Source organism: Eumetopias jubatus, unplaced genomic scaffold (assembly GCF_037043125.1).
Source record: "Eumetopias jubatus isolate StellerSeaLion01/CBP00866 unplaced genomic scaffold, mEumJub1_p1.0 scaffold_7, whole genome shotgun sequence".
In the NCBI taxonomy this organism is placed as follows: domain Eukaryota; kingdom Metazoa; phylum Chordata; class Mammalia; order Carnivora; family Otariidae; genus Eumetopias; species Eumetopias jubatus.
Window position 1 is genome coordinate 113,283,437 of NW_028274813.1, and position 13,761 is coordinate 113,297,197.

The window sequence follows — 13,761 nt, forward strand, 5'->3', positions numbered from 1 at the left end:
CCCTTCCTCATGCTACACTTCCCTAACTCTGGAAAATCTCCTTCCTGCCAAGGCCTCCCTTAGACCTCCATGGGCTGCCCTCCTCACCCCATCTCCAACCAGGATGCTCCCCAAGCTCGACCATCATCAACTGCCTGTGACCGCGCCGTACCCCACATGCCTCACCCCTCCCCAAGTCCAACATCTCCTCCTCCTCCCCACTGGGTGCCTGCACCTCTTCCCTGTCCCCCAAGACCACAGATGATGACTCCTCCTCCTCCTCTCCCTCCTCCTCCCCCTCCTCCCCCTCCCCTCCTCCCCTTCCCCCTCCTCCCCCTCCCCTTCCTCCCTCCTGCAGCTCCTGCCCTCACCTCTATGCCCGCTGCCTCTGCCGCCCTTGCTGCCTGGCTCACTGCACCTGCCCGGCATTCCCTCTGTGCTGGGCAGCCAGAGGGTTCTTATCTCTCTCTCTCTCTCTCTCTCTCTCTCTCTCTCTCACACACACACACACACACACACACACCTGCCTTGCCGCTTAGGCCCTTCGGTGACCCTACAGGACAAGTCCAAGCCCCGGTGACCCTACAGGACAAGTCCAAGCCCCTGAGACGAGCCTTCAAGATCCTCTTCTGTTTGCCCTGCCCCCTCTCCAGCCATACCCCTACGCTCTCCTCCCTGTCCCCTGCTTTCCAGAAATTCCCCTGCTCTGTTTCTCATCACACACTCACCGTCCTGCCTTTGCCACAGCATCTCCTCTGCCCTGAGAGCCCCTACCCCCATCCCCAGGTAACACCTACTCATCTTCAAGAGTCAACTCAGATTATCAGTTTCTCCAGGAAGCCTTCCCAACCGCCGCCCCCCCCACCCCCGCCTGGGTTAGGAACCTCCTCTGAGCGCCCCTCTGTCTCAGGCACTTCCTGCCATCTCCTCTGTGTAGATAGGGGACCAAGGCAGGCAGGGAGGGACAGCGGGGGGGCTTCTCTGTTCCCTGGCCCCAGCATGGAACAGACCTGGGACACAGTGGGGCTCAGCAAAGGGTGGCTGACTGCTTGTTTATTGAGCTGCTTCCAGCCTCAGTTTTATAACTGGGTCGCTGTGACTTTGGGCATTTAGACAACGAGGGTCTAAAAGCGTTTCTGGTCAACCAAGTTGGTAGTGGTTCCAGGTATATTGGAACGCCCCCACTTGGATGAGGTAACCTCAGGTTCCCCCATAAGAACTTCTTGAGGGGGAGGGGTGCAGTAAGCATTGCCCCCTTCAGGCTTGAGGCGGGGGCTGGGCCTCAGTTTCTGTAAAATGGGGGGAGTCAGATAATCCTACCTCCTGTGCCTGGTACCCGGGGCTATTGTAAGAATAATTTTTTTAAAGCACTCAGAAGGTGGTATGGGGACAGTAGTCAGTGTCATCCTCTGGGCCAGGGCCTGCGCTGGCCCTCCTCACACCCACTCACCCCCCAGCCACCCCTTGTCTTAGGGCTATTTTCGTACCACACGGCTGAGGACCCTGAGGCTCAGAGCGCGGCCGCCACCATCACAGAGGGGCAGAGGGATTATTTGAATCTAGGGCGACCTGATGCTTCTCACCTCCACAGGCTCTGAGAGCCAGGGTCCTGTGGGGGACCAGTGGGTGGGCACTTGGGGTCAGGCATGGGTAAAGCAACGTCCCCAGAGGATGTGTTAGCCCAGGGAGGAGACAGGGAAGAGGCTGATAGCCTGTCCACCACCCCCAGAACAGGCCAGGAACTGCGGGGAAGGAGGGAGCAGAGAGGCAGAACCACAGTGGGAATCCGGGCCATGGTGTCCTGCATGTTCTCAAGGCTAGGCTGTGACGCAGAGTGTGGCCCTGAGTGGAGAGCCTCGCCCAGGCTGTGGGGAGAGGTCAGGGCTACCCGCCTGCAGGCCGCAGCTCCCCAGCCTGGCCTCACTGCCCAAGGTCGCTGCTCAGCGGTGGAGGTGGGTGAAGCTGAGGAGGGAGGGTGGGCCGCCGGGCAGCCACCCCTCTGGGTCCCATGGATGGGGGCACTGGCCAGGGCGGAGACTGAGGGAGGTAAGCCAGGGTCCCCCTCCCTCCTCCCTGGGAGAGCCCACTAGCAGACAACAGCCAGGCCAGGGTGGCAGAGAGGCCTATGGAAGGTCTATAGGGCTCATCTCCACGGGGCAAAGTCCCAAACGACCCACGGCCCTCCCCTGAGAAGGGGCCATCTGGCCGAGGCTAGGACACCCCAACTTCACCAGGAGTCATGCTCCCTCCACCTCTCTTTCCCTCGCTCTGAGCCTCAGCTCTTTTCATGTGTGTGTTAGAAAGAGAGCCTCACTCACCCCCAGGACTGTTCAGAGTTCGAGAACAATGGGCCCTTAGAAAGAGTGGGGCCCTGGATGAGAGGAGGGGGGCTGTCCCCCGCCCCCCCCACTCCCTCCACGCGCTCGGGTGTACGTGCATACACACACGCACCCTGCCCCGTGGACTGTAGAAAGACGAAGGTCAGGCGTGGGAATGGGGGTTCTGGGCACAGTGCTCAGCATGCATGAGGGTGTGAGAGCGTGTGCTGGAGGGGCAGGGTGGCTTGCGTACCTGCGAGAGGCCTCGATGCCAGGCCTCTGAGTTGACACGGAGCTGGGAGGAAGCTGATCCAAACCTTAGGAGCTCACTCGGAACCACGGCCGGCTGTGACGATCTCAGCCCTCCGCATCCCCCCCAACACCCAGACTGCCTTGCCCAGGGCTCCCGCATCAAGCAGAGCTCTTCCCTGCCCGGGGCCCCTGGCCCCTTACCCCTACCTCGGGCAGGGCGCATCCGGAGGAGAAGCTGGCAGTGGGATCAGGCAGGCGCATTCAAATTTGCGGTCTTCTTCCCAGCCGGGGCCAGCTGGGGTGGGGACAGTAAGAAGAGGCCACATGGCCACCTCTTCTGACACAGGGAGGCCTGGGCACGTTTGGCTCCCTGAAGAGCAGATACGGGAACCCTTTCTTCCACCTCCACCCGGAGGCAGACTTGACCTCAGGGACAAAGGGCAGAATGGGGCCTTGGGACATCAGGGGGACACTGGCTACTCCCCGATCAGTGCCACTCAATTTCTGTAGATTGATTGAGCTCCAAACCAAGCCAGGACTCATTCTTTCTTCTTCTCTCTGGGTGAAGCCCCAGCCTTCCTCAATCAAAGAGGTGCAAGGAGCATAGTTTTTCGAGTAGAGTTGGGTTCCAGTGCTAGACCCATATTTGCAGGCCAGTTGACCTTGGATGTGTCACCGAAGCCATCAGTCTCACAGGATCTTCTGAGGCATTGTGTAGGCCCCTGCCAAGGATCAGTGTGCACCCCTGCTGGTCCTCAGAGGTCCCTGCTTGCAGGCGGAGCAGACTCCGCCAGGCCCTCCGCCATAGGCCTGGAGAGGGCCTCACGGCCTGAAGACGCTGCCAGGAGCGCCTGGGAGCAGCGCCCCTCCAGGAGCATCCAAAACTCAGGGCTGAGAGGAACCTAGTGTCGCTGAGAGCTGGAGGGTCCCCAGAGCAGAACTGTGGTGTGGAAGCTTCGTGGACTTAAGCAGACTTGAGCCAGGATTCATTTATTTTTTAATTCATTAAATGTTTTTAACTCTTTTATGTGGAGTACACACATTCAGACAAATGCACAAAACATAAATGTCTTCTCCTCAGTGATTTATCACAAAGTGAACATACATGTGTCAGCCCCGCGTGTCCCACAGGTCAAGAGGTGCGGCACTGTTGGCACCTCAAAAACTCCCCCCACACCTCCCAGTCACGCCCACCCCAGCTCCCCGCATAGATCTCACACCCTGACTTCTAATTCTAGTGCTTCAGTTTGCCTGGGGTTTTTTTGTTTTGTTTTGTTTTTTATTCATTTAGGGCGCCTGGGTGGCTCAGTCGTTAAGCATCAGCCTTCGGCTCAGGTCATGATCCCAGGGTCCTGGGATCGAGCCCTGCATCGGGCTCCCTGCTCCGCGGGAAGCCTGCTTCTCCCTCTCCCTCTCCCCCTGCTTGTGTTCCCGTGCGTGTGGAAGAGAGGGCGGGACCGGGGGTAAGGGCAAAGGGAGAGGGAGAAGCAGACTGCTCAAACAGCAGGGATCCAACGTTGGGGGGGGCTCAATTTGAGCCAAATCTCTATGGAATCATTGGGTAGGTACTTTGTGTCCGACTTCTTTTGCTTGAGATTATGTGTGAGAGCTTCCTGCCCGTGGTTTCATGTAGTTGGCACTCATTTATTTTTACTGCTGTTTATATTCCATTGTATGTCTCTGTTCGACTGTGATGGACATTTGTGTGATTTCCAGTTGGGATTAATACAAATAATGCTGCGAGGAATGTTCTCACACCTGCTTCTTGATGCGTGGATGCATGCGTTTGTGCTGGGTATACACCCAGGTGTATAATTGCAGGATCGTAGGCTATGCCTACATTCAACCTGAATGGCATCCTGTAAGCAGAGGGTTCTCCAAAGTGGTGGTGGCCCTTCAGGTCCCCCAACAGTGAAGAAGTGTTCCACGTGTTCCACACCCTCACCCACATTTGACACGGTTGGGATTGTTTTGTTCTGTTTTTGTCATTCTAGTGGGCGTATAGTAATACCTCGTTGTGGTTTTAAATGACTAAAGATGGTGGGCACCAATTCACATGCTTATTGACTTATTCTGTCAAGTGCCAGTTCAATCTTTTGTCCATTATTCCCTTGAGGGGTCTGTCTTTTTCTTCCTTATTTGTAGGAGTTATTTTTATATCTGAATATGAGCCGACGGTCTGTTATGCGTGTTGCAAATATCTCCTACTGGTCTTGCCTACTCACTCCCTTAGTAATGTCTTTTCATGAATAGAGGTTCTTAACTTTTTTTTTTGTTGCTTTTTTTTTTTTAAGACTTTTTATTTATTTGACAGAGAGAGAGGGAACACAAGCAGGGGGAGTGGGAGAGGGAGAAGCAGGCTTCCCGCGGAGCAGGGAGCCCGATGCGGGGCTCGATCCCAGGACCCTGGGATCATGACCTGAGCCAAAGGCAGACACCTAACTACTGAGCCACTCAGGCGTCCCTAGAGGTTCTTAACTTAAATGGACCAAATTTATCAATCTTTTCTATTCTGACTTGTGCTTTTTCATGTCCTGTTGTTCAAAAGCTTTTCCTCCCTGAAGTTCTTAATGATATTCTTATCCTTGTCTTTTAGAATCCTTACTGTTTTACCTTTTATACTTAGATCTCCATCTTTCTGGAATTTATTGTTGTTTATGATATGTGATGGCAGCCAAGTTTCCCCTTTCCTATATAGGTATCATACTGACACAGTATCATCTGCTACAATCACAGTCTTATCCCTGCAGTCCTTGAATACCATCCTTGTCATGAGTTCAGAGTCCATATATATGTGGGTCTGTTTCAAGACTCTCTATTCTACTTCTTTGACCTACTTATCAATCTTTGCACTAATATTACCCTGTCTTAATTACTGTTACTTTATCATAAGTCTTGATAGCTGATAAAGTAAGTCTTCCCCACTGTTCCTCTTCAAAAATATTTTAGTTATATTGCCCTTTTTATTTCTCACCTATTATAGAATCAGCTTGTCTATTTCTACACATACACACACGTTATGATTTTGATCAGAAGTGCATTAAGTCTATAAATCAATTTTGGAAAGAACTAATCCTTCAAATATTGCATCTTTCAATCCATGAACATGGTATGACCCCCACTGTGTTTAGATTAAAATTATTTTAAATTAGATGAATAATATATGGATATATTCTTATTAGAAATATAAAATGAGGGACACCTGGGTGGCTCAGTTGGTTAAGTGCCCAACTCTTAGTTTCGGCTCAGGTCACAATCTCAGAGTCTTGAAATCAAGTCCCATGTTGGACTCCACGCTGGACGTGGAGCCTGCTTAAGATTCTCTCTCTCCCTCTCCCTCTGCCTGTCCACCCCCCCCAAATTCACACACTCTCTCCCTCTCTCTCTCAAATATATATACTTTTATATATTATATTAAAAATATATATGATTAGAAAGGAAACAAGTATTCCTTTCCCCTCCCAAACAGAGCAGCAACCACTGTTCTTATATAGCTGTATGCAATGCACGCCCACACACGCGTGCGCACACACACACACATTTTGGATGGGATCATAGCAATTTGCCACATGCTTTTTTTATTTAACAATATTGTGCCGACATCTCTCTGTGTCAGAACAATCTACCGAGGTCGCTCTCTATGAGTACTCCATGCAGCCCCGGCAGAAGTCTGTGGCCTGAACTCACTGAGCATCCTGGAACACTACTCTTGCACGTGTGTGTGTGTTCCTCTAGGAGATTTAATCCTATAAGCAAAGAAACCCATTTGGATACTGCTGTAATTATTCAGAGATGACATAATGAAAGCCGAAACGGGGCTAGGGAAGGAGAAGGGGGACAAATTTCCTTTTCCAAAATAACACGTGCTTCCTCTTGACAGTCTCCTGGGCCTCCCACACCCGTGTCAGTCTCAGGGCTGCCATAGATGGAAGATGCAGGGCCCAGCAGAGGGGTGGGCACTGTCTGTCATGCATGTTGGGAAACAAGGATGAGGAGGAAGGGGTCTGACCTGATGATTAAAGCAGCTGCTGAGCAGAAATGGGGCAGGATGAGAATGGGATGAGAATCCAGGGCCTACCTGTCCTGCGCAAGGCCTGAGCCAGCTGCCGCACGCGCTGACTCTAAGCTCCGAGGCAACCTGTGCTTAGCCTTTCAGAGGGCTCTGAGGCTCAGAAAGCTGGAGGGGCCTGTCTAGGCTCAGTGAGTCAGTGGCCACACCGGGCTTCTGACCAAGGCCTGACCACAAGGCCCTGTGTGTGCGTGTGCAGTCTCTAGGCCGAGTCGCTTAGTTAACGATGCTGCCCAAGGACACCAGATGGGCCGATCTAGAGGCGCCAAGGCCTGGAACTCAACTGGGGCAGGTGCTGGGGAGATGGACCCTGCACTGGCACCAGTTAGAGGGAGTCCGGCCAGAAAGCTAGACAGTGGCAGGTGACAAGTGGTGTCTGATGAGTCCCCGCTGTCTGGGAACCCTTCTCCAAGGAACCAGTGGCCCACATGCAGCAGGTTGGAGGCAGTGGCTGGGAGCCAGGCCACAGCCCCAGTCAGCAGGGGGCCCAGGAGGGAGTTGGGGGCCGAACTCTGCTTCCTGGAAACTTGGGGGTCTGGCCCGGCCGAGGAGCCCCACTCCCACATGCCAGGTCTCCACAGCTTCAGAAGGGCCACCGGCTGCCAGGGCTTAGCAAACTCTGCCCGCCTCACTTCCCCCCCTCCCACCTCCTCCCCCTCTATCAACCTTCCTGGCCTCACATTTTGAGTGCCTCTTTTATATTTATATTTAAGAAATTCCCTTTTAAAAACTTTTTTATAAATAACAGTAGGGAATTTTTTTTTTACTACAAAGCAAATGCCATTAGTGTAGCCCATTCATCTCCTATGCACACATGAAGGCAGACGTTAATTTTTTTCCCAAACTGAGATTACACCAACCATCCTTTTCGGGAAGCTGCTCCTAGCACTTCTCAGCATGCTGTGCAGTTTCCCTGGATGGGGGCATTGGGCAGGATTGCATAGCACTTAAGAACACAGACTCGAGCGAGGACCAGCAGGCCTGGGTCTCAGACCCTCTCTCCGCCACTCACTAGTTTTGTGACTGAGCAAGTTACACGCCTCTCTGGACCTTGGTTTCCCCTTCAGTGCAATGAGGATGATGACAGGCTGGATGTGAGGCTCAGTGTGGGGACTAAGTGAGGGAGGGCCTAACCCAGAGGCACACTTGGTGCTCAGTGAGCCCCAGATATTAGGACTATTGTTACTCCTAATCAAAGACAGAGCCCGGCAGCCTGGCCCCACCTCATACCCTAGATCTTGTAGCTGGATCCCAGTCCTGACCTCAAGTCTTTATCTGGGTCTCCTGGGCCTACCGGATGTCTCTTCCTGCACCCCGGGGTGGTCGGGGGGAATGGGGCCTGGGCTCAACTCCCAAGTAGCATTCACTGGGAATTCTGAAGGTTCTTCTCCAGGTTCTCAGTGATATGAGTAAGGACAGGGATTAGAAAAGGGTGAAGGAGAAGGCAGAGAAGTCCAAGAAGGCTTGGAGTTAGCCAGGCCCTGGAAACCCAGCCCCGGAGCCTTTCGAGTCTCTGCCACTCATGAGCTCCCTCAACAGGGGTGCGAGCCCCAGGTCCCTCCTCGTTGGCATCACGAGAAGAGACATGGCCCTTGGGAGAGACCATTGGCATGACTGCTCTCCCATGGCCAGGAGAGGTGGGGGTCGTGTCATTACCACCCCGTTAAGGAGTTGCTAAGACTCAAGGGTACAGCTTGGGGTTCACTCTGCTCATTGGCCCACTGAATTCCAAGTGGGGGTGCAGATGTGGGGTGGGGGCCCCAGTGGGGCTGGGGACCTGGTTTTGAGCTCTGGGACCCACAGGAGATGAACAACTACCAGCGGGCCATGCAGAAGATGGCAGAGGACATCCTGTCGCTGCGGAAACACACCAGCATGCTGGAGGCCGAGAACCGCATGCTGAGGAGCCAGCTGACCCAGGAGGAGGCGGAAGAGGAGCAGGACAACGCCAACAAAGCCCAGAAGCTGGATGAGGGTATACGGGCCACTGAGAGCATCTGGGTGCCTGCCCGAGCCCAGCTCTGGATTGCAGACCGGGGTGGTGGGGACACTTTCCCAGCCGTGCCTGCTCCTGGACACTAGTGGGGTCCTCTCCGGGATGGGGACTGGAGACTCCAGTCCTGTCTCGAGCTCCAGGACTGAGAGACATCTGTCCCTGCCCCCCAGCTCTGCTGAGCTGGGAGATGCCTCTTCCCTGAGACAGCTCCCCCACCCCACCAGTGTCCATGAAGCAGAAACTGCTGCTGAGTGAGCTGGATCTGAAGAAACTGAGGGACAAAGTGCAGCATTTGCAGAATGAGCTGATTCGAGTGAGCTGGGGCTGGGGGTTGGGGGGCATAGGGCAGGGGAAGCAGAGAGGAAGGGAGCTGGGGGGTGTCCAGAGCAGTGTCTGGGAGCAGAAGGGAGAGAGGCGTGGAGGGAAGGGGGCACTGCAATGGGAGACTCAGCAGAGGGGCCAAGCGTGACCCCGGGCACCCCTTCTTTCCCCCCTTCCCTCCCCCACCATCAGAAGAATGATCGAGAGAAGGAGCTGCTCCTCCTGCACCAGGCTCAGCAGCCACAGGCGGCGCTGCTGAAGCGGTACCAGGACAAGCTACAGAAGATGAAGGCGCTGGAGGAGACCGTGCGGCACCAGGAGAAGGCAGGTGCCACAGGGACCAGCCCGCCAGGCGCCAGCCCTGGGCGGGGAGGTGCGCCACCCCCCACCCCCAACCCCGCGGCCAGCCCAGCCTTTGTGCTTTGCCCTCCAGGTGATCGAGAAGATGGAGCGGGTGCTGGAGGACAAGCTGCGGGACAGGAAGGACCCCCTGCTCAACAGGCTACAGGGAAAGCCTACCATGGGTGAGTCCGCTCCACAGCTTTTGTCCCATCCCTGGGGGCCCAGCCTTCCTGGAGCATCGGCTTCAGGAGCAGAACTGGGGCAAAGGATGCTACCCCGCTACTGAGGCAGGCAGTGAGGGGCTCCCAAAGGTCCCCTGGGCTCCGTTCTCCTGCCAAGAAGCCCCTCGGGACACATGGGGACAGTGTGTGACCCAGGCTAGAAAGACAGCGGGCCCTGCTCAGAGCCACAGAGAGGCCCCGCAGACTGGAGTGAGCAGGCAGGGGCTGCCCGGGCCCTTCTGGAACTTCCTCATCTCCCCATTGTCTTCAGAGTCTGCTTCTACAAAACAAACGGCCCTTGTTTGTTTCCTCCGCTGACGTTAACCAGAGCCACCTAGAAGGGCCAGTCTGAGGTGGCTCTGGGGGAGGTGGGGGAGAACCAGGTCCAGCCGTACTGGGCCGGCCCCGGGCAGAGGATTTCCCTGAGCCATGTGTGCAGCCTTGCCAGCCGGGAAGCCCCATGTGCCCAGCCCTGTGGCAGCCTTCACTGCAAGGGGGTGTGTGTGGGGGGGCGGGGGGCGGCTGCATTTCAGAAGGCCTTTGGAAAACTGTGCAAGCTGGGGCTGCCTTTCAGGAACCCCGAGGTCATCCCAGAGTGGGATGAGAGAGGGGAAGGCAGTCTAGGGCGGGCAAAGGCCCAGGGAGTGACAATGGCAGGAGCAGAGAAGGGAGGAGAGAGAGAGGTGAAGAGCTAAAATCGACCCAGGACCAAAGGCCGGGGAGTGGTTATGGAGAACACGGGGGTCAGATTCTAAAAGAGCCTAGAATGATGGGCTGAGGCATGTGGATCTGATTCCCCTGGCAGCAGGGAGCCATTGAAGGCTTGGGAGCAGAGGAGGGGCAGAATGGAGCAAAATGCTGGGGCAGATCAGGCTGGGGACAGGCCGACAGGAAAGCCTGTCTCACGAAGAGCTGTGGCCACGTCTGCAGCCTTCCCCGTGCTCTCCGCCTCTGGTCTTCCCCCGGGGCCGACAGGAGAGAACCTGCCTGTGGACCTGTACTCAGTCCTGCTGGCGGAAAACTCCAGGCTGCGGGCAGAGCTGGAGAAGAACCGCCACCAGTCGGCGCCCATCATCCTGCAGCAGCAGGCGCTGCCGGTAAGAGCCGCCCCCACGCGGGGGGCCTGGGCCTGTCTGTGCCGGCCGCCGGGCACTCGGCAACCGTGCCCAGCCCAATCCAAGCTGAAGACCATGATGCCGAGCGAGGCTTCCCAGGGTCCCCCATGTGCCTGGAGACTCCTGGAGTGCCAACTCTCAGGCCCGCCTCTTTCCTCCTGGGGGACACACATGGGTCTGAAAGCTCCGCCTTTGCCCTCCTCTTGCAGCCTGGGAGAAAGCAAGCCCCTAATGGCCCTTGACCTTTGATCCCTGACCCCTTTCTGCCACCTGGCTGGCCTGCACTTGGGACTCCACACAAGCCTCTCTGAGTTCCGTCCTGGAACATTTCCTGGGATTGGTACAGCCTTGGAGAGAGAGCCCTTTTCCCCCCATCCCAGGTGGACCCCAGGGAGTTGGGAGCAGGAGGAGACCTGGCAGAGAGACTACAAGAGGCAGATGGCCCAGGCCACTCCAAGGGCACAGAGGCCCTGCCCGCACAGGTGGGTGCCCCTGGCCCCGGAAGTGCCCCGGCCCCGCTCCATCTCCAAGGCTGCTGCAGGCACCCCTGCTTTACGCAAACCCAAAGACAAGACATTTGGAATTACAGAAGAGGGGTGGGCAGGGGACACAGGAGGGTTTTTCTCTTCATCCCAGGACTTACAGGAGATGAGTTCTGTTTGAACATTCCCCTGGTGCGTGGACGTCTGGGTAAAGTGCGGGGACGGGGAGCCCTCACTTTACAAAGACTCCCTGTTCAAGAGTCCTTTCTGTGCGCTACTCTGCCTAGTACATTTTACATTTAGAAAGTGATGTATAGAAACTCCATATAACCAAAATCTGTGGGGAGAACAGCGGTGAAAAAAGCAGCTGCCATCTCAGGTCAACCTTGGGAAAGAGGGTTTGGCCCTGGGTCTGAGGCTCTGCGTCGGGGAGCTGAGCTGGGAACTCACACCTGGCTGGTTTCTGCCTCAGTAGCTCACGGCCTCCTGAGCCCACGTGGCTGCAGTCCCCAGTGGGAGCCAGGTGTGAGCTTCTGTTTTGCCCACAGGATCTCCTTGCCAGTACCTCAGACAAGTTCAACCTTCTGGCCAAGCTAGAACGAGCTCAGAGCCGGATCCTATCCCTGGAAAGCCAGGTAGGCGAGCCAGGCTGGCGTCAGTCAGCCTGCGCAGGCTCACCACTCAGCAACCCTTGACCAGAGTCAGGCTCCAAGTGTGACCAGGGTTGTGGCTCAGTGTGTGCCCAAGGGCAGGGCCCAGTATGTTGTTGGAACTCAAGGAGGGCCCATCCTTGCCTTAATCGGACTGTCATTTGGCCCCTCCCCACCCACCCCTGGCATGCCCGCTGTCTCCAGAAGGTAGTGGGCCCACGTTGCCCGGGCTCTGGTTGTCCTGCTTGCAGGGATGGGCCCTGCTGCCCAGCAGGTCCCTATCTGTCCCTCTCCATGGCTGCAGTTAGAGGACTCGGCCCGACGCTGGGGACGTGAGAGGCAGGACTTGGCCACACGGCTGCAGGAGCAAGAATATGGCTTGGGCCGCCCCTCAAACTCCGTCGTCACTGACCTGCCTGTGAGTGATCTCTCTGGACAAGATCCGTGGGGTGCAGGCAGCGCGGCTGGCAGCTGCCACCCCCGACCCCGAGTTCCTGGGCCCTGAGAAGGACTGTCCAGAAGACCTGCGCTCAGCTCCTGCCCTGTTACCATCAGGAGCCCTGGCCTGGTCACCATGCCCCACTTGCCCAAGGGGAATAGAGAGCCCCCCGAGACCACCCTTTCCCAAGGGTGGTGGTGAGAATCAAGGGGACATGGCCATGGATGAGGGTTGCCCCTGCAGGCATTTCTGGAATGTTTTGGCACTGGCTGTACTTTAGCACTGGGTTTGCGCCCAGGCAGAGTAGCTGTGGCCCCCACCCAAGTCCAGAGCCCCGAAGGCTCTCCCGGGAGCGCATCCTCTTGGGCCCTTCAACGCTGCCCACCTTCTGGTGGTGGGGGCACACGGTGCCAGAGAGAAAGGCTGCTGGCTTCGTCCGCACAAACAGGCCTGTTCACAACTGCCCCTCAAGCTCGGCCCCAGGCGAAACACGTTTGGAATCCTTTGTGAAGGCAGGGCCCGCTGTATTTGGATCCTCTGAGGCCTGGCTTGCCAGGCAAGATGCGCTCTCTGATGGGTCCCCTCACCGGGGGCAGGGGCATACTCACCACCCTTTGCTTTGCATACCACAGGACTCCTTGGCCCACGCCAAGGACCACAGGCGACCCTCGAAGCTGGACCCTCTGATGCCCAGCTCGGAGACTAAGCTCAACAAGCCCTCAAACTCCGGAAAGACCTGAGTCTTAGCAGACCTGAGTAGCTGGAGCAGGCCTCCCTCTCTGTGTGCTGGGGAGTCTCATTCCACCCCCCAGATGACTGTATTAAATGCCATAGGTCAGTGAGCATTTACCTCTTTCCTGGAATAGGGCAGCCAAGGGGACCCAGCTTCCTCCTGCCAGACCCCACTCTGAACCCAGGCCCTCCACTGCAGCCCTATAGTCTCCTGCCTATCCCAGAAACTACCATTTTGGGAGAGTCAGGGGCCATAGTGGACCCAGGAAGGTGGGGGAGAAGAGGCCTTCCAAAGCAGGAACCCTTCCAGACCTCCAGAAGAAATGAGATGACCAGAGTCCAGCTCTGTTGGAAAATGTGAGGGAGGCTGGGACTTTCCACTTGCCCCCAAACATCTCATATCTGAAATCCCTTCTTCCAAGTTTGGTTTATCTGTTTCTCAGGAAAGGAAAGACTTAAAGCCTGCCCGTGGCAATCAATTACATATTAGTGTGAAATACCCCCATTTACCGGGCTAGGCTGAGCTGGCAATGTTGTGTCCAAATACAGCCAGGGACAGGAAAGCAGATGGGGCCCAGGGAAGGAGCCCTCCGCTGAGAATCAGGAGGCCTGAATTCTAGCTGCAAGCATGCTGTGTGACCTTGAGTGACTCTAGCAACCTCTCTGGGCTTCCATTTCCCCATCTATCCCATGCAGAGCTTGCCTTCTTTGATGGTAAGCCCCTTTCCAGCTCTAACACTTCTGAGTCAAAGAAAACTTGGGCCCAGAGAAGAGAAAGGAAGCAGGAAGGAGAGAGAAAGCCAACAAGAAAGAGGATTGTATGGTAGGGAAAAGCAGAAAGTCTC

General features: G+C 56.0%; 1 protein-coding gene across 1 annotated transcript in view; it reads left to right on the forward strand.

Annotated features, from left to right (window-relative positions):
- The window catches only part of CCDC33 (coiled-coil domain containing 33), an 84,381-nt gene extending 71,457 nt beyond the window's left edge, over positions 1 to 12,924 (forward strand). The window contains exons 12-20 of the mRNA XM_088025142.1: positions 8,422 to 8,593; positions 8,839 to 8,927; positions 9,128 to 9,259; positions 9,369 to 9,459; positions 10,429 to 10,595; positions 10,994 to 11,095; positions 11,644 to 11,730; positions 12,050 to 12,163; positions 12,817 to 12,924. Of these exons, the coding sequence (XP_087881268.1) occupies positions 8,422 to 8,593; positions 8,839 to 8,927; positions 9,128 to 9,259; positions 9,369 to 9,459; positions 10,429 to 10,595; positions 10,994 to 11,095; positions 11,644 to 11,730; positions 12,050 to 12,163; positions 12,817 to 12,924 (1,062 nt within the window). The remainder of the gene's footprint in view (positions 1 to 8,421; positions 8,594 to 8,838; positions 8,928 to 9,127; positions 9,260 to 9,368; positions 9,460 to 10,428; positions 10,596 to 10,993; positions 11,096 to 11,643; positions 11,731 to 12,049; positions 12,164 to 12,816) is intronic.
- Positions 12,925 to 13,761: the final 837 nt, after the last annotated feature.